Raw genomic sequence first — 20,946 nt, 5'->3', positions numbered from 1 at the left:
TGCTAGGCAAGTGCTCTACCAATGGGCTACATCCCTAGTTTCCAGTGCCTCACTGTCCTATATCTCTCCCTCCAAACTTCATGCCATCCTTTTGTTGTTGTCACTACTAATCCCCTCATTCCAGTTATACTGTCTGTATATGGGTGTGGGGATATTCGCTGGAGTTTGGGCAGCCTACCAGAGGCAAAGTCCCCTAAAGAGTGGGACTTCCTTAGTAGACAAGGTTACATTGCTAACTACAAACTATAGAACTCCAAATCTTGGAGATAAAGAAGATTAAATAATGTAGAAAATGAAGTGTTCTTAGGAAAGAGTTCCTTAAAGTACCATCAACCATTCTACCTGGACTGTGAGCAGATCTTCACTAAATACACCTCATGGAGGAGTCTAAGGCCTCTTGGAATGGAAAACATTTTAGGTCCAACATAAAACCTGGAGAGAATCAATTGAATTATAATTATTTGCTTTGGCAACATATATTTGGGACTGATGTCATCCTTCTATGACTTCAGTTAATTAAACATAATTTATGTCATTCATTTTGAGAATTCACAGTGAATTATCTATACTGTTTAGAGTTATAAGCAGTCAGTGAAGGTTCAGAGGTCAAATATGAATTCATATCAATTAGTTTTAGCCTTGAAAATAAATGAAGCCCATTAGAGTGATGATAAGCCCGGTAGGAAGGTGTTTTGGTAGATATGACCTCATGCTAGCCTGGGAATGAGGTTCCAGATCCACTGGGATGGGATGAATTCTGAGTCTGTGTCCCTGTAGCTCCCAAGATTTCTGTGAAGTAGGGCATTAGGTTTGGCTTCCAGGTATTGGGTCAGAGTTAGTAATTAAATGCTAATACCCACTTCATAGTGTCTCCCACAGAGCTAGGACTCTTAGGAGTTTTAAGGAATGAGCAGATAGTTCTTCACAAAAGTCTTTTGTACTCTGAACCAACCAGAGGAGGTGGGATCATTTAACGCAGCTTTAAGTATCTATTATTGCCATCTATCTAAATTAACTGCTTCTTCCCAGCACAGTAGCAGCTTTAACTTGCAATTAAAAGTCTAATGAGGTTGAGACTAGCTCAACTACTTCTAATGGCAGAGCCCATGCCTTGCCTTCACAAGTTCAAGAGCCAGCACTGCTAACTTCTAGAGCTCATAAATAGCTGGGGTCAAAGGACTACTGAATGGGGTTTCAGATGATCTGGTGTTTTCTCAGCCAAGGACTACTGAATGGGGTTTTAGATGATCTGGTGTCTTCTAACCCAAGGGACATGTTCAAAGAGTCTAGATTCACCAATGTGATCCTTTCCTGGAGTTACAGCATCTCCCTGTTGCCCACTGCGTTGACTCTGGCAGGAGGCCCCCCGCTTAAATGCTGTCAAATTTCTTTGCCTTCTGAAAGGACACAAGCAAAGGGTGGTTCCTGGGGTTCCCAAGTAATCTTGTTTAACAATCAAGCCAGTGTACTTCCCCTAAGAATAGAAAGGGCTGGCTTAGAAAGTCTAGTGATTTCAGTTTCTTGTGAATTCACGGGAATAGGCAATACAGCATGTGGACCATGATAGCATGACAGTCTCCATGCTGATGCAGCTAAGGTGACCTATCATCCCCCAAGCATGAATTTTAATCTTTCTGCTGAAGATTTAGCTGCACATACAATGACTGGAGGTCAGGCAAACTCCTCCATCGACTTTCCTATAATGTGCATGTTTCATGTAGATTACCTCAGGCACGGGAAAAAATACTCTGTAGATGGACACTTTATTCTGCAGGTGCTGCGTTTCAGAGACTAGCCTTGGAAAGTGTTCTTATATCATCTGCCTCCCTTCTGTTGGATGTAGGATGGTGAGGAGAGTCAGAATGGAGTAGGTCAATCTGGTTGTCCCCACTCCACTGCCTTTCTACAATCCATTACGTGGAGAAATTATTATAAACACAAAGCTGGGCTTGGGAGAGGAGAAAGCAAGAGATTAGTAAACTAGGGACAGAGGTGCCTGATGGAAGCTAACAGTAGATTTCTCCCCATACTCGAATAGGTTTAGTGAAATTCCATCCACTTTCACAGGAAGAAAAAACACAAAAACTACACGGCAGCTACAAGGAATGTTTTCCTCTACTGAGTATTTTTTAAATGTTCTGAATTTGGCGTTTACACGTATTCCAGACATACTTAACATTTTCTATTGACTCTCATTTATCTAATCTTGGGCCAAGCAGTTAAATTCAGACATGCAGACACGTTGAAAGTGTCTTCTTGTGTTGTTAAAAGGAGTGTAGTTTGGTACCAAACGTAACCTGATTTGTTGCTCTCTGCATTTGACTATGGGGAATGATTGCTTACAAATATATTATGGTTTGTAGCTCAGAACTATGATTCCTTAAACTACTGTCTCTTAAATAACATATGTCCAACACTTAAAAAAATCTCATTTACTTTTTTAAAAAAGCTAGTATGATGTATGTATGTGTGTTTGTGTATGTATGTATGTATGTATGTATGTATGTATGTATAGGTGTATACATATATGTGAGTTTATATGCACCATGCGTGCGTGGAAGAAAGCAAGAGAAGGAAGTCAGGTCCATGAGACTGGAGTTTCAGATAGTTATGAGGTATCTTGTGGGCGCTGGAAATGATTCTGGCCTCTCTATAACAGCAGCAAGTTCCCTGAACTGCTAAGTCATCTCTCCTGATCCTTGTTTGCCTTCAGACTTTGAAGCCTAAACATATATGTGTGAAGTGAGCATTAAGACTATACTGTGATCCCCAAAGAGTTTGGACTTTTTCCATCACCTCCATTAAATAACAGCTATTTCCTTTCCAACCTAGGAGGACACTGACACATCATTTTAGTTCTTGAAACCAACAGCATGTTTTATGAAGTCACGGAATATCAGTGCCACTTAGGGTACTGCTCATGTACCATACTGTAAAATGAACACACGATCTAGATTAACAGTTTGTCACCAGGCCACAAAGCAAGTCAAAATACTGGGACCCTATACACACATACACACACACATGCACAAGCATGAATGCACACACACACACACACACACACACACACATTCACACAGACACACACACACACATACACACACACACCTTCTAATGCTAAGTTCTGATCCTTTGATCTTAAAGACTTGGAACATCTTTCTTTTTCTTGGCTGGTAAGTTCACTGTTTTCTGAACAGTGAGGCTCCAAAATTCTACACAACCTTAGCTTTCCCTCAGATTAGTGGAAAATCATCTGCTCATGATCTACTAACACACAGAGAGACCTGCAAGCCAGAAAGATGCCATGAATTATGCTTTGTGGTTTTCCTCCCTCATGTTGGATCAGGCTCAAGAAACATCTCCACAGGATAGCCCCCCAGCTGGAACCATGGTGGGCCTTGCCTGTGTGCCATAATTTTCTATCCACCTCCGTCTGTGAGAATACCCTCCCTGAGACCTATTCTGGAAGGGTCCCAACTTTGGCTGCCAGAACAGGAAGACATAAGCACACCCACAGTGACTGTCACAGGAAATCTTTGGTGCCGTGAATATGAGGCAGACACACACACACACACACACACACACACACACAAAAAAAAAAAAAAAAAAAAAAAAAAAACCAGGCTGCTGCCGGGTGGTTTAAACTGTAGCTGGTGGGAATGTCAGAGCTATGCACTGAATTTTCATGAAGCTGTAACACTTCAGGGCAAATAAAAACCTGAAGTGTAGCAGCTGAAGCCAAGGCGGCTCCACAGGCAATGTTTTGGGTAGCAATAAAAGGGCAGACTTACCTTCTGAAAAGCAAACAGAAGAGGGAATGTCAAGCATTTTCCCAGTACTGTATGAGTTCCTCCTCTTACCAGCTCCCTGGGTCTTGCTCAGGTTTTAGCCCCCACCCTCAAATTCCAAATTCTTTCCCTCCATTGTCTTTCTTCCCAGTGCTACCTAGCAAAGTGACAGCACCTCTGAGGCTTCAGGCTAAAATACAGACACATTCATTATTGTAGATTTGTGGTCACCTAGCAATCTGTCACTGTCTTCCTCCGGGAACTCCCAGGCACACGGACATCTCTCATATGTGAATGAATGTGCTGTGACAACCTCTCCTTTGCAAAGAGAGGAGCTAACAGATGTGGGGTTTGAGCTGGGCTGCAGGGCGTGTGCTGTCCTTCTGAAGGATGCTGACATTTTCATAAGGGTGGTGATCTTGTTTATCTTGCACACTCATTCAGTCAACGGATACCACTGAATAAATTGGGTGTGTACCAGGCTCGGCACTAGATGACGAGAATGCAAAGATGAGTAAGACACAAATCCTGACTACCAAAATCATCCAGTCCCCGTGGAGAAGGACTTCAATAGACAACTCTAGCACTGAATGCACTGACATGCTGTGGACAGGAGGGCGGAGGTATGAGCAGGTGGAACCAGGGCTCTTGGGGTCAGTGGGGAACAGTGGAAGAAGCAAGGAAGAACACTGCTGTGAGGAGCTGCGCTTTCAAACCATGGATAAAACCAGAGCAGGGCCTGGATGAAGACAATACAGGAATTGAAAGGAATACAGGCGAGGGTTCAGGTGCCTGTAACACACAGTGACAGAACAGGACGACTTTGGCCCCTTCAACGTTTGTGTTTCATTTTAACCAACTTTTTCAGACACAACACACACATATTTCTTATTTTAGAGAGGACCATATTACCTTCCTCCCAATTCCTGTCTGTCTCTTTCTCACTCGAGTGAGTCCACAGGCTGACTCAACTCTTATATCCCGAATCTCATGCCATCTCTGACCCCTCTTAAGTCAGAGAAGAAAGTCTGAAATTCCAGATTAGAACTAACTAGCTGGAGTTTTAAGAATGAGCAAGAAGGCATTTCAAATGTCAGTGGAGAGAGACCTTTGGGCTAACTGACCAGACATCATGTGAAAAAGATGTTCACATCTATGTTTTGTGTAATAAATAAAAACCCAGTCACATACTCTTAGGATATGAAATTAAAACTATGAAATTAAATAGAGGACATACAATTTGATTAACTTGGGGGATGGAGGTCCTTTCTAGGCATTTTCAAGAATTTCAGAGGCTATAAAGGGAAATGTGGATGGATCACATTTTTCTATCAAATGAATAGGTTTTGAGTCATAAAAATTTATCACAGAAAAATTGAAGGAAGATACAGACTGAGAGAAAATTCTAGAATATGTGACAGACCAATGCTTAACAACTATGAAACATGAAACGACAAAACCCCAAATAACAACAGCAATAATATCCATAACACCTTATGAGTTAAGATAAAATTCAAAAGACTAGGGAAAATATATGAACAGGCAATTTGTAAGAAATAAGGACCAGAAACAGTATCAGAGTTTTCCAACCAGGACTGATTAAATAAACCATAATTAAACTTAAAGGGATCAGGCCTATTTTAAAACATTAACTTTCACTTGTGGTGTGGCCAAAATAAAGAGGGCAGCAAGGACTGCAAGTTGCATCACTGAGAATGTGCGGAAGGACACTACCTACACTCAGGTAGGTTAACATGGTTGGATAAGTTTTTGGAAGCACGATTGGAGGCATCTATGACTTTCCTCTAGAACTCTTGAAACTTATCAAACCAGGCAGCCCCCCCCCCCCCCCCCACATCTCCCAACCAGCAGGCAAACATTAATGGATACAACAAAAATCAAGGCAGTGAAAAAAAATATCATTTTAAAGACAACGTGTCTTGCTTAGATGATATCTCCTCCTGGAATCCCCCCCCCACACACACACACACTGTGGGATTGGGGTATAGTTCCCGAACTTTCCTTCCCTGCCAGCTCTCTCTAGAGGAGGTTGCAACTTAGTTCCAAGGCAGGTAGGTGATGAGCCTGGGACCATGATCCTGGCATGTTGGCTTGTGTACGAGTTACATCACAATGTCACACCAATAGGACGGTAGCCCTTCTGGCAAAGAGATCAACAGAACTCTGTGGCTGAAGTTAGACTTGGAAGCAGCAAGGACTCCTCCAATTATGACTACTATGACTCAACATGAACCCAATACACGGCACCATCGCAGCCATACAACACGTTTGCAAACAACCTCTGATCCAGTTACTGCTGAATGGACATCAACACCATTGATGAGTTTAAGAGCTAAAGAGTCACGAGGATACAACCTATAAAGATCCCCTGGGTGGTCACAGCTTCTCTCTCCCGAAACCTGTATCTTCCCTGACTTTCCTGAAGCTGAGCATGAAAGAGGCGCATTATTCTCAGAATGTTCACAGATGACTTATTTAAAGGAAAGAGTTTTTCTCTTGACAGTATCACCCTGAATATACTCATAAACCAGCTGGTATGTTCCTCCCTCTATCTCCAGAGTGGTAGGGTAAACATGAGAACTGCTCCCAGTCTCCTTTGGGTACTTAGACTCTTAAGCTTCACAGCCTTGAAAGGAGGAGATTTGAAAAAAATTAGTATGCTATTTTTTTTAAACCAATATACACAAAAATGATCAGGTGGTGAGGATTCCAATGCACACTTATGCAAATATATAAATAAATGATCTCTTGAATGAGTATCACATTACATCGACACTCTTCAAATCAGCGTAGAATGTGTGTGTTGGTGTCTATAAATGTGATGCTTATTTCCAACTGTGAAAAACGGGCTGGCGAGGAGAAAGGATCTCCCATGCCTCTCTTCGAAATATAATTGAAAATAAATTCAGTACTGCATGGTTGCACCTGTTCCAAGGGCTCCTGCAGCAGATGACAGCCCCTTGAAGCCACTGAAGACTCAGGTTACAAACCCTACAAGCTGCTCTGATCCCCTCCCCTTAACTCTCCTAAGAGCCCTCTTCAGTGAGAGTGCTGGGGTAGTTCTAACAAGCCATTTCCTATGTCACATACAGCAGAGGTATCCTGGGATACTAGTTCATTCAGCGTTCCAGGTAGGAAGACCAGGGTGGAAGGATCTGCTCTGCAAATCTGAAGTTCTGCTCTGCTTAGGGGATTGACATTTGAAAGGAAACTTCTGCCTTTATATCCTGGTAAAGGGGAAAAAACAAAAACAAAACAAACAAACAAACAAAACCTGATCCTCTTGCCAATTCAATATGATAATGTCAAGTAAAAAAAGAACAGCCAAGCACGTCATTCTATGCATGCTAGTGACAGGCTCTTCTGAGGGTAGCTCTTCCAAAACAGGAGTGCCCTAGGTTTGCTTCAGAAAAGTGACTTCCATTTGGGGAATCTCAGCTGTCATTCTTAGGTGACCTGGATCTGAAAGGGTCCTTTCATGGCTAAGACTGTAATCTGGATGTAATCTGGGCTTACATTCCAAATTAAGCATAACTTACTAAAGAAACACTCAAAAGGTGGTTTATCAGGTTAACCTGTAATATGGACCAATATTAACTGACCCCTGTTATGGGAAAGGTTTAAAGACCTTACTCAAAGATCTACTTCAGAAAGTTTCTTCAGTGAGTGTGTGTGTGTGTGTGTGTGTGTGTGTGTGTGTGTGTGTGTGGTCTCTTTGTGGAAGGCCAGGGCTTCTCAATCCTTACACTTCTGCCTGTGGTGCTGCTGTTGTGGGGCCTATTCTGCTCATCCTAGGTCTTCCAGCAGCGTCCTTGGCCCTACATGTGGACAGTGGAGCTCCCTGTAGATCCCCAATTAGGAGACTTGTAGAGACCCTGAATCTCGGAATGGACGACGTGGACCCTTGATGGTGGTAGGAACAGGTTCCAGCTGAATATCCATACACAAAAAAATCAACATGGAATGTTTATCCTTCACAGAATATACTTTGTAATTTTCATATACTTCATCTTCAGGAGAAGAAGGGTAACAGCTACAAAAGAAAAAAAGTTTGTATACAAAAATGACTCACCTACTAAACTGACCGTATGGTTATTTTAAAATTTCAAATAGCATTTAAGAGGATATTGAGAGTTTTGCACTTACTGAAAAAATATGATTATTATTAGTGTGTGTCAAAATGCACATGTGGAGGTCAGAAAGGGCATCTGGGAGCTGTTTCTCTCCTTCCACTGTGGGTGCCAGAGGCTCAAACTCAAGTTGCCAGGCTTGTAAGGCAAGTGTTTTTTTAACCTACTGAGCGTGCTACCAGCCCAAAAATAAAACTTAAGAAGGTTCACTTGCTTTGCTTTTCAGGTATGAGTGTTTGCCTTCATGTTGTATGTATGTGTACTTCTTGAAAGCCTGGTACATGGAGAGGCCAGCAAAAGGCACTGGATCCTCCGGAAACGGACTTACAGACGTTTGTCAGCCATTGTGTGAGTGCTAGGGAGTAAATATAGTCTCCTGTAAGAGCAGCCAACACTCTTAACTGCTAAACCTTCTCTCCAGAACCCCCCCCCAAAGTTATTTTTTTTGAAGTTGAAAAACAGACAAAAAATGAGAAATTATCCAAAAAAATCTTTGTATTACAAAAGACTATATTAGGAAATGGGGATTTTAGCACCTGAAGTGTATTATTGTGAGGACAGGGCAGAATATTAACAATAATAGCAGCTGTCATCTACTGTGAGCTATATCTTATGTACACTGTACATTATGAATATTACTGGTATATATATATATATATATATATATATATATATATATATGTGTGTGTGTGTGTGTGTGTGTGTGTGTGTGTGTGTGTGTGTGTGTGTATGAGTGTGGGCCCATGTAAGTTTTAGGTACTGGGCCAAGCATTTAACAGACAAGTGTTTATTTAATACTTGCAACTCAGCTTGGTGGCAAAGAAAGGATTCTCTCTGTTTTATGGAAGAGAAAACCTGGGCTTAGAACAGCTTACCATGTAAATTGCAAAAACTTGGTTTAATGCTTTGGGTGAGTACTTTTAAATTTTTAAGTTAGGTATTTATTTACTAAATGAGTAATTTGTGGCATTTTTATAGACCGATTTCTTACTTTACACTGAAGATATAGGGCAATTTATATTTAACTCTATGAGAACTGATCCCCTATTATCTTATGTACAGTGTACATTATATATATATTATAGGGGTGTGTATGTGTGTGTATGCATGAGGGTATGTGTGAGTGTATATGTGAGTTTGTGTGTGTGTGCATGTACATGTGCATGAGTGTGTGTGGGGTATGTGAGCATGTTCTTGAGTATGTGTATATATGCATGAGTGTGTATATATATATATATATATATATATATATATATATATATATGAGTGTGTGAGTGTATATGTGTATGTGTGTGTGCTTGAGAAAGCAGAGAAGAGAGAAATGACCCTTTTGAAACTTGAGTGCCTTGCACCTTGCAGAACTGGTTAGAAGGCATTTCTAGTCTATGAAAATATTCTGTGATACATTGAAGCAATGCAAGGGCAGTTCTGGTCAGTTTTCTCCTATGCTGCTTAGTCAAGAAAATTCTTGAATGATTTTGACAACAGAGTATTATGTAAAATAAATCCACACAAAAAGGAGTTTCTTTTTTTTTTTTTTTAAGGAAGGGGGTTTAAAGGAAGAATTTGTCATCTCTAACAGTCAGGCATATTTCCAGGGTCTTGCACAAGTAGACTTTCTTGAAATACTTATTACTTTTATTATATACACCTCTGATGGAGGTGTTAATGTGAATTTAAATGGCTTAACATTACGGTAAGAGAGTATGGTGAACTATGTTAGAGAATTAGCGTGTCTACAATAATTGGGGACTTTCCTTAACCCTTCTCAGTCACGTAGCTGTTTCTACAAGAAAAAATGGCAAACAGTACATTTCTAGCCAGCTGTGATCATGCATGTTAGAATTCTGGAACTCAGTGGGTGGACCACCCGAAACACACTTTCAGTGAACTTCCAAGCTGTAACTCTCTCAGATGGAGATTACCCATTATCCTTTCCTGCTTCATTTCCTGGAAATGAACTGAGGAGCGTCGGGAAAGCCAGGCGAAGCAGCTGCTGCTGCTGCTGTCAGGACAGGAAATGGCCCCATTCCCTCTAGCACAGATGGGACTACCATGCAGAGTAGCTGTATCACTCTTTCTGCATACACGAGATAGGAAATTGTTTCTTTCCAGACTAATCACAAAGTCAATGATAATCAGCTCCTGTGAGCAACCTGACCAATGACTTTGAAGACTTGTGTGTGTGCATGACACACGCACCCTACAGCAAAGAATCCTAACTCTAACTAGGAGGATAGTGGTTAAATGGTGTCTCCCCTGTGGGTCTCTTCCCACACTCATTCTAGCTGTGTTAGATGCACGCAATATTTCTCGTCGGGTGAGACCTTAAGGCTAAACAGACTCCAGTCTGCCAAAGAGGAAACAACTGGCTTTGTTCTGGTTGTATAGTGTCTTCTCCAGTCTTCTGACTTCCCATCCGCGTCCCTGAGGACCGGCAACATCTCCCTTACATGCTTATCATAGGGACTAGAAGTTTTACATATATACTTGGTACCCGGGTTTATGTGCAGAAGTTGTTAATGAAGATGATCCAAATTTGATTTATCCAGCTTAAACAGTCCCCCTGTAGGCACATAAACTCCTACTAATGTGATACCAGCACGATATTCATCCTGTATCCAATCACCCTTTCGCTCTGTTACTAATGAAATGCTGCCCAATTTAAGTCCCCAGTGTACTGGCTTGAAAACAGAAGTCTATGTCTGGGTTATAAAATGGACATTTATATAATGAGAAATTAAAGGCTGTGGGCTCTCCTAGGCTGCCCCAGTTCCATGGCAGTGCTAATGCTTCCCGAGGAATTCTTTCTGCCACTTCCCACGTGCTGCCTACTTGCTAGGTGTGATGCTTGCTGCGTTTCCCCATGTGCCTTGTGCTCTGAAATTACTATTATTATGCACTGTAATTACAAAAGCTGTGCGGGGGACATCAAGTACCGGTTTCGAGCATTCTTTTTGAGGAATTGAAAATCCATCTTCTTTTATGAGTTTTAAAACAGCTAGCTGATTTATCAGCCAGTCTACAGAGAAGATGTGAGGGCTGAATGATGCTGCAAATTCTCAAGCACTGGGTATCTCAGAGTCTACAGACAGGATATTCTAATAGGCCACTTGAGCTTCCACAAGCAAAATGCATTTAAAACAAATGTCACTACCACCTAGTACAGCTCAAGCACCTTTACAGGCTGATGAAGGCAAGCCAGGGTGTCTGCTGGCTGAGACTGATTCCATGGTCCCTAGGACCTTTGCAGTGACGACACTGTGCATTTCTCTGAAGCAGCAGGTAGTACTATGGAACAATATTCAAAATGATGCGACTGAATTTCAGGCTCCTGTATTATGTTGTTACCATGGCTTTCTTCCTCTCTAGGACTTGGTAGCTCAGAGAACAAACTCCTCTTTAAATTCCAAGGGGTGCCACTTGCATCACGGTTCACGTGAAAGGTGAATTCCAGTCTGGAGTTCTTGTTCCTCTCAGTTTGGTCATCCTGATGTCCCTATGAGTGGCCCAGTCCTGCATAAAGACCTGCTAAGGTTAGTGAGGCCTGCAAGTGTGTTACCATGGCTACCGTCTTCCCTTTTCTAGTATGATGTCATCCTTTTGACTTATGGCTGTGGACGAAATGGTGGTGTTTCTCATCTCTCCACTGTCTGTGATGAAGGCTCTAGCAACAATTTGATTGACAGCAGCACCTCAGGAAAATTTCAGTAAATTAGATCACTATGATATCTGTAAAGTTCCCTCTCCCTTAGAATTCCTATGATAGCACAATTTGAGTGGTGGAGAATGGCTGTCCCTTCTCTAGGTTAAATGTATGTAATATATATAATATTTTGATTGAAGGGAAGTAGCTATATGATATAGTTGGGAGTGGCTAAACAAAACAATGTCAGCGGTAGCGTGACAGCCAGGGGCACGTTCCAGGAAGTTAGACTTCTGACAGTCTTCTCTACTGGGAACATAACTGTGACACAGAAGTGTGCAATTACAAGAACCTCCTAAGGAGATGCAAAGCATTTGCCTTTCTCCGTTTGCAGAGCAATTAAGATAATACGAGGGGAAGAGATTATATATGGAGCTTTTTTTTTTTTTTTTTTTTTTCTGGAGCAGAAACTCTTCTGGGGATTGCTCATTGGTTAGAGGGTTAAGGAGTGGGGAGGGCAACGCAGAAGAAGGGGGGGGAAGAGGGCTGCTTCTGAACAACGGTCTTTGTATTCTCCCACCCCCAATGCCCTACTTCATTAGTCAAAACCCTAATGAAGCAGATTAACTCTTTCCCATCAATCACAGCCTGCTTGGATTTTTTTTCACATAATTATTCCTCACAAGAAGAGCACAGTCTGGATGCCGAGAAAGCCTGTTTCTGGGTGAAGCCATCTCTGGTGAAGGAAGCTCAGGGCTCAGGGAGAGAGGATTCATATTTTCTGGTGAGAAACTCCTTCATTAAAAGCCACGTGTCTTCTGTGTAGCCCCTGGCAGGCTCCTCCTTACTTCCCTGACCTCAGCCAGGTCTCCAGACCATGGAATGGACTCTGCAGGTGGCTGAGAGCTTGCACAGACAATTCTTTAAGAAGTTGGTCATTAAATCCACAGTGGATTAAGTTGAACTGACATGGAGTGATTAAACCACTGCTCTACTGCTTAGTTGAACCATTTCTACAACAGGAAATAGAAGTCTGAAACATATACTAGAGGAAAATCCTTCTCTAGCCTCTACAACGTCTTGAGTACGTCATAGCATCACATTCTAAGAGTTCGTTCTAAAAACATCAGTGTTTGCCTTTTGCCTTCCAAGTCAATGAATGATGAAAAAAATGAATTAATTATACCTTTGAGTCCTTACGAGTATACAGTGTCCCTTATACCTTTGCAGAAGACGACAAAAAGGAATCTTTAAGTGACTTGTATGAGGACCACTTACTTACATTAAGGGTATGGGCTCTTACATCCCCATTTCTAATTCATGACAATGGAACTGGAAACCTACCTCCTCCTTTCTCCTTCTCATCGTCCATCTCTTTCAGCAGCTTGCCAACAGAATTATACCACTTAAACTCTAGGTCAGGAAAGCCATAAGCACTGCAATTAATCAAGGCACTGTTCCCCTCTTTGACTATGATATGGTCAGTTCTGGCAATGATTATGGGCACAGAGCCCAAGACCACATCAGTGCCATTTAAAGTGCTGTTGGTCACACTCTTAGCCGTGGCTAGAGCGGATACTAGGATTAAAAAGGGCACAGAAGGTGGTAAACACACAGTCAGATGGCTCTTCCGGAAACCCATCTTCTTTGCTTGCTCCGTAAGGCCAGAGATGGTTTGCCAATGGAATCTTCTCTCAGACCGCACACTGCTCAGAGCAGGCCATGGGACAAACCTGTCCTTGATCCATGGAGTTGGTACTTGTTCAAGAAGAATCTGTTTGAAAAATATACATGCAAATATTAACATTGATTCCATAAATAAAACTTGTAAAATAATAGCAATGCAGTGAAAATCTAAACCTCTATCTAATTAAAACACATGTTCTAGTACTCCAATATTCGTTTATATGAGTGTAATCTTAATAGTACACATTTACATTTCTGTTTTAAAACCATAAGGACAATTATATTCCTGATGATAAATTGATATTACCTTACTTTTTTTTGGTCTTTTTGGTTGTTGTTCTTCAGACAGGATATCATATATATAGTCCAGTATGGTTGTAAATTTCCTATGTAGCTGAAGATAGTTATGAACTCCAAATTCTCCTGCCTCTACCTCCTAAGTGCTGGGATTATAGACATGGACCACCATACCTGAATATTACATTACTTGTTAATTTACATTACTTCTTCTTAAATCTATAATATTTCTTGACTTTCCCACTTTTCACTGAGTATTACAAGGTTCCCTCTACCCAACCCCCTGTCTTCATGACAGCCCAAGGGTTCCTTCCAACACTGGTCCCAGTTCCGACTCTGCTGGCATTAGGAAGGACTCCCTTGAATCAGTCTGGTGTTCTCATAACTCATGACAGCACCCATACCTCACCCAATTTCCCCATCCCTATGAACTGCACAGAGTCATATTCTCTCTCTCTCTCTCTCTCTCTCTCTCTCTCTCTCTCTCTCTCTCTCATCTGTGTTAGTTACCAACTGACAAACAGTCACTCACTGAAGTCCCTGGTTTTGATCTTCATCTGCTTCCCCAAGGCTGGGTAACATCATCCGGATATATAGAGTAACATGATGGCTTCTATGCCTACGGTCTAACTTCTACTTGTTCCCTTACCCACTGCATACCCCCATTTTATCCACTATACATTTAGCCACACCCAGTATCCAAGTTCTAAATTCTAAAGTTCCATGTAATTCCCAGGTTCTAAATAAATCTTTAGCTGCTGTCTAACATCTCTGCAGTTATCTTTTTCTTCTCCCTGGGCTCTCAGACCTTAGTTTTCTCAGTCTCTCTCCCCATATATGACTTTCATGTTTTATTTATGTTTTATTCAGACCCAACCACATAGACCAGAGTCTACATTATCTTCTCTCCTTATCTTCATGTCACATTTACTCAGCTTGTAGATGACCTTGATCAAGCCAACTGTCTTCCTCACTTCTATACCCAGGAGGTAGAGCACTGCTGGGAAGAACTGCTCAACCATGTAATCACTATGATAATGAAGGAATGAGCGCTGAGTCTTGCCAGGCATTGGGGACATCTGGCAGTCTACCTGAACTCATTGGGTTTAGGATTGCCTTTCCACAATGCTTATGACATCACCAGCTTGAGAATCAAATGTCTTAAGCCGCTAATCTTAAGATTCTTATCTTAAAACAGCAGAGACCATCTTTCCTCTACCAGTGCTTCAGGTCATAAATCCCTGGTACTTATTATCCTGCATTTTGGAAAGCATCTTGTATCTCATGCTCAGTGGCTTACATGCCATCCCTTCCCCCATACTCTCATGTTCTATATTTTACTTGCTCTTTCATTCAGTAACCCTTGATAAACCCACCATCACTCCTTGTTGCCAAGTGGTTGTCTTCCTCTACCCAAAGCATCAGGGCAATTGATTTTCTTTCCAGGATTGGACACTTAGTTATTACTGAATGCTGTTTTTATATGAGGTAGAACCTCACTTGATAACCTAGACTGGCACTGAACTCATAGTCCTCATACTTCTGAATCCCCAGGAGAGACATGAGCCACCATGCCCAAGACCTGCTGTCATTCTTGCTTCTTAAACTTCCATTAATCCCTAAGGTTCATCATTAGCTCTGCTTCCCCTTTTAATGCATAGCCCTTTTACGGGTTTCATTTAATGTTTTTATTCCCACCCAAACCCTATTGTGCTCAATCATCCCTTTTCCTGAGTTTCTTCTGGTTAGTGTGATCAACTTCTCACTAGACATCTTTGGCTGGATATTCTGTATAGACCTCAAATTAAACATGACAGAGGCAAACACATTTTTGTCCTCAAAATTCGCTTTGTTTCTTGGGTCCATGATCTCTGCTCAGGGACCCAGTATCTGTGAAGGTCTGGCTGTGTATTCTCATTTCCTAGAGCTTCAGTAGACACAAGACTGTTGAGTTCATTTCAGGAACCACAATGACTAGCCCAAAAGGATACTCCCGAATGGTGCAGTGCAGTACTGGCATTTGCATCTGAGAAGTGACAGAGAGCTATCTAATTTGAATTAAGGCCTGTTCATTTTGATGGCCTCTACCCTTATGGCCTACACATGGCTGGAGAGGTCAACAAACCTAAGTGGACAATCAACTACTTCGAACTGTATTCGAAAGTCTTATTCTTATACCCAAAGATAAGTGGAACTCCTAGTCCTCGCCATGGAAGCTCATTTCAGCAGACAGAGACTACTACAGAGATGCAACTGGTCAAAATGCTGAGAGTAAGTGTCATTGAGGTACCCAGCACTTATTAGTAAATCTACACCACAACTCTTAACACCAAAGGCTCAGGGAACGTGGTGGAAGATGGAGTGGAAAGATTTTAAGATCCAGAGACTCAGGATGGCTGGCGTGAGAAAGTGTCTTCTAGACATGCCAGGGAAGCCACACCCATGGCATCTTAACAACATGGTTCCCTAAACAAAGCCTTCAAGATGACCCCACAAGTAGGCATGAAAGTAAGGATGAAGTAAATTTCGTGGGGGCCCCACCCCTAGATGAAGAACTACAGCGATCACAGCTGCTGACAGAGGCAGAGCTGGACTAATTCCCTGCTGGGTTACCCAGTCCCTAGTGGCTGACCCCAAACACAGGGACATGTGAACAACAACAAATGGACTCAGTATATTATGTACAAGCATGTGACAATAGTAAGTTTAGAAGAGGTGGCATGAATCTGGGAGCCACTCACTGTGAGAAGTTAAATGAGGAGGGAGATGTAATGATTTAAAAAAAAAAATCACAGAGTACTCATGTATAGCACTCTCAAGAAAACATTTAAAATGTAATAAATGGATGTGACCCCTGATGGATGGACCATGCTGAAGTGGATAGGTTGCATATCCAAAAATATATAACTGCATAAATTGGACTTGATGGTTTTAAGAAAAAAAAAATAGATAATGTGTGGGCCTGGAAGGAGTTGTGTGTGGGGGATGAACAAGATCAAGATAAATTATATGCAAATTTTGAAGAACTAATATAATAAGTAAATAAAATAATTTTAAAAACAAAAGTGCAGTTAAAAATAGTGGTTGGGAGTTTTCCAATCCTTACCACTGCTTCCTCTGGGAAACTGTGCGGCAGTGAGGATCAATTCCAACTTCGTATCATCTTTCAGAAGTTGTGAGGCAGTCTTTTGCAGCATCTGCTCATTCTTTCTGTAGCTCCCCGCCTGGATTCTAGAGCCTTCTACAGGGAACTGCCTTCCATAGGCCAAACCATTTAGTGCTGTTCCTTTGTCTCTCTTCACCCCACCCCACAAAAAAATCTGAATTCTAACCCTTTCACACAGTCAAAAAGTATTTACTGAACAAGCACCATAGGCAGACTCTCCTCTCAGTCTTGGAGCTACAAGAGTAGACAACAATGGCATTTATGGTAAGTGGGGCTTACAGTCTTCTGGGAGAAGCAGAAAAGAATTACGGACACGTGAAAATAAGAATCTCAATGCATGGTGCAGCTTTAGAAAAACACACTGTGATTACTTGGTGCTGAGTTAGCTAGTTAGGAAAGACTTCACTGAGAAGGTGACACAGAGCCAGGACCTTCAGTGCCAAGACCTAGGAGAAGAGAACTCTGGGTAGAAAGAAAAGAAGAGGCGGGTCTTGGGTGAGGACATAGCACCCAGTGGGTACTGCAGGGTGGGTGAGAATAAAGGAGGCCCTGACCACCGACTTTGTAGGCCAGAATAAGGAGTCTGCATCTTCGCTCATGCTCACTGAGAACATTACGCAAGGGAATTGAAAACCATTTTCAAACTCACTGCAGTATCATTTCCATACAGTAATCCTTACCCATTTTAGGTATCTACTTTATGAGCCTCTGCAACTGTCACAATATATATACGAGTAAGAGACTTTTCTCATCCAAAGTTCCATGTTACCCTCTTCCCAGTTTTAACATTCTATGATCCAGCCTAGTGATTATTGAGCTCCAATGGGTTAAGGCTCACGTCCCCATCCGGACACCTAGTTGTTTAAGCACCATGTGTAAAAGACTCTCCTTTCTCCACTGGATTACCTTGCCTTCTTGTCAAATACTATCAAATGTGAGTGGTTCTACTTCTAAACTTCTTATTCTGTCCCACTGATGTTGGGATCGTCTCCTTATGCCAATACCATAGTGATCATACTTTCTCGCTCATTCATCTGCACTGTCTGCTACGCCTCTGACACATAGGATGCTCAGCATATGTTTGGTGAATGAACAGAGACCTCTCCAAGGGAAGGGATCATGCCTCTGGTTTCCAACACAATCAACCAGAAGAGGTTAACTATTGAGGAGAACATTGTCTAGCCACTTTTTATTTTATTTTATTATTATTATTATTATTTTTTTGAGAAGAAGGAAGAGAGTTTTCTCTACAGTTTCCTTGGAATTCTAATGCCTGCTGTCTTAGCATAGCCACAACACTCCCCATTAATTCAAACCTTATGGCCAAGGCTATGAGGCTATGAGGCAGGCTAGACCCTAATGTAACTCTGGAAACAGCTTCCTTTATTTGGCTGAACTTGTGGTTTCTTCTCATTAGGGTAGTCCCAAGTTGACATGTTCTGTGCAGAAGAGTGGCCTGGAGCAGGGCTTCAGGTTATCATAGGTTAGGCTTTTATTAGGCAAGCATTTACTGAGCATAAGACAGATCTGAGGACATTGTGTATTACCTGCCTTGATAAACAAGAATGACTGGCTCTAAGTACAAAGCTGTCTTTACTGGAGCTGGGCTTAAGTCTTCCTTTTTCAGCTGTGCTATTTAGAGAATGTAGCTTGGTGGCTTAATGTCATATTGATTGTCACCCTGGCACCAGAAGTTACTGAAGTGGCTTCTAGTTTTGGATCCTTTTGCATGTGCATTGATGCTTGTGCCTGCATATGTCTGTGTGAGGGAATTGGATCCCCTAGAACTGGAATTACAGACAGATGTGGGTGCTGGGAATTGAACCGGGGTCCTCTGGAAGAACAGCTAGTGCTCTTACCTACTGAGCCACCTTTTTAGCCCTTGGGTCCTTTGTATATACTCTAGTCTGAGAATTCAAAGGCTTGCCTCTGGGTACCACACTGAAGTGAATACAGTAGATTCTCTCTCTCTCTCTCCCTCTGTCTCTCTTAACTTCTAGGGCAGAGCAAATGCTCTTAGGCTAGGGGTAAGATAAAATGGGAGAAGGGATTTAAAAAAAAATAGTAGGAGTAAAGAAACCATAGCCCTTTTTATAGTTAGGGAAAATACAGCCGATATTCTTTTAAAAAAATACCATGCAGGTCAAGAGCTGTTTCCTCCCAGAGGCTGGTCTTGTTGGCACTGCATTCCCAAATGCATCCTTTGTGCTAGCAAGAGTAAAGAGGACACACTACAGTGCTGTCTTAATATACTTGGGATAGATGCATCGTGGTTTCTGTACGTGGCTCCTCAGAGTCTCTGAGATGGTCAAACACAGCCACTTGCACTTTAACGTGGGAGTTGTAGTTAGCAAGCTGTCAAACCTTCCTTCTTACCCCTAGCCTATCTCATTGTGAAGTTATTAGTGGGCAAGTAATTCAAAAACCATAAGGAAGATTTGTCTTACTTGGAAAAAAAAACATTCATGAAAAATTAGTTTGAAAAAAAAAAAGGACCAGCTTCATGGAGAGTCATTAATTAGCAGTTATTTTAGGAAGCCAGTCTATTGTACGCTATGCCCATTTATTTCTATAGCATTAGCGTTTGTTAAGTGGTCGATATATGGCCAGGCACATGGGGGGTGAACAGTGCTATAAGCTAAATAAATCAGAGGCCATGTCTGCTCCCAGTCTAGCTAGAGAGGGACAGCTGCCTCTAGGTGATCTGGCCATCTGGAGAGGTACATCTAGGTCATGCTTGTTGAATGCTCCCCAGAGCTTTGCTATCTTCCCCTTGCCCTTGTGGTATGTTCTAGGGCTCACGGTGTCCCCGTGGCATCTGCTGCTCATGTGGAACTTCTGATATTCTTCCTACCCACACCATCATGTTCTTTTCTCCTTCACAATGAGGAATTGTCACATACAGACCCATAGGATTTCCTTAGTAAAAGGCACCAGGAATCACATTGACACACATGCCTTAAGAAGCTAGACTTGAGTGGTAATTGTTCCTGGGTAAATTACAATGCCCTACCCAAAGCACAGAAGTTATCACATGACTGGATGTTGAGGAAATAATCTACAAATGAATTTTTAAAAGAAGAACCTATCAGACTGGGATCTGACAGCATCATGAAAGGTTTAGTTAATAACACTCTAACTTTGTAAAAAGTCAATTGAGCCTCCAAAGTGTAAATGTGAGTACTGTAATCCAGCAGCTTAAAATGCAGTCCTTCAAAATGCAAGAACAAAGAGCATGAGTTTCAAAGGCAGGGCTTAACAAAAGCTACAACAGGCAAATTGTTAAGCTCCATGTGTTTGTTTGGGGCTTCTGGGAAAACTTTCATAGGATATCTTATTTTCTATAAATAGGAAAAAAGAAAAAAGAAAGAAAAGAAAAAGAAAATGTGTGGCAAACATCAAATGTTCTTTCTTTAGTTTGACCCTTCCCTATTTCCCAACTCTTGTATTTTATTCACAAGTATTTAATAGGACGCTCTGTTGAATCCTGTTTATTTTCCATCTAGAGCCTGGGACTATAGATGATGTATTTATAAAGTTTGGGGAAAAGGGACATCTTGTTAAGAGTGTTTTAAGCTAAATGAATATACATTATTGTTTTTTTTTTTGTCCTGGCTGTATTATTGCTGGCACCTTTCCATCAGTGGGGTCAAATATTCTGTTTAGTCACACAATGAGGTTTTGTCACAACATATGAGTCAGCACTGTTTTCTCATGGTGCACTGGTGAGTCAGTGAGCCCAAGAAACACCTTTTGGTTGAGGAAACATTCCTGATAAGTTTCCATGCATGCACAAAGGAGGAGACTGGGAAGGCAGGCTTGTCTAGAGGGTGTGGGTGGTGGTGTGGAATGCTGAAGACGGGGACACTCTGTTTACAAAGGTCACCCTGCTCAGAACTTAGTGGCTGCTGCTGAAGCGGTCGCTAGGAGACTGCCACCCTATCCAAGGAGAGAGGGAAGGGTGAAGAGCCTGAATGAAAAGCAAAACAGGAAGGAAAGCAGTGGGCAAGTCAGAAAGGGGCACAAGTATTCAAATGTGCAGGATTTAAAAACAGTTTGGAGGTCAAGGTAATATCAGATCTCCTGAGCAGTGGAGTCCACAATTACACTATCTCTAAGAAATATCTCATCGGTCAAAGCCCAATACAGCACTATTGGTAGAACATACATGTACACACAAATTATGGATTTCAACTAAAGGATCCTTGGATA

General features: G+C 41.7%; 1 protein-coding gene across 4 annotated transcripts in view; it reads right to left on the bottom strand.

Moving 5' to 3' along the window:
• Mfap3l (microfibril associated protein 3 like) overlaps positions 1-20,946 on the bottom strand; it is a 43,013-nt gene that overhangs the window by 5,994 nt on the left and 16,073 nt on the right. For 3 of the 4 annotated variants that reach the window (XM_029531984.1, XM_021219654.2, XM_029531983.1), the window contains exon 2: positions 12,930-13,359. In XM_029531984.1, the coding sequence (XP_029387844.1) occupies positions 12,930-13,227 (298 nt within the window). In that variant the 5' untranslated portion in view covers positions 13,228-13,359. The remainder of the gene's footprint in view (positions 1-12,929; positions 13,360-20,946) is intronic. The other variant, XM_029531985.1, reaches the window with a different exon arrangement.

The sequence above is a fragment of the Mus pahari genome, chromosome 19 (assembly GCF_900095145.1).
Source record: "Mus pahari chromosome 19, PAHARI_EIJ_v1.1, whole genome shotgun sequence".
NCBI classification, from domain to species: domain Eukaryota; kingdom Metazoa; phylum Chordata; class Mammalia; order Rodentia; family Muridae; genus Mus; species Mus pahari.
The sequence above is the reverse complement of the archived record's forward strand: the minus strand, read 5'-3'. Positions and strand labels throughout refer to the sequence as shown.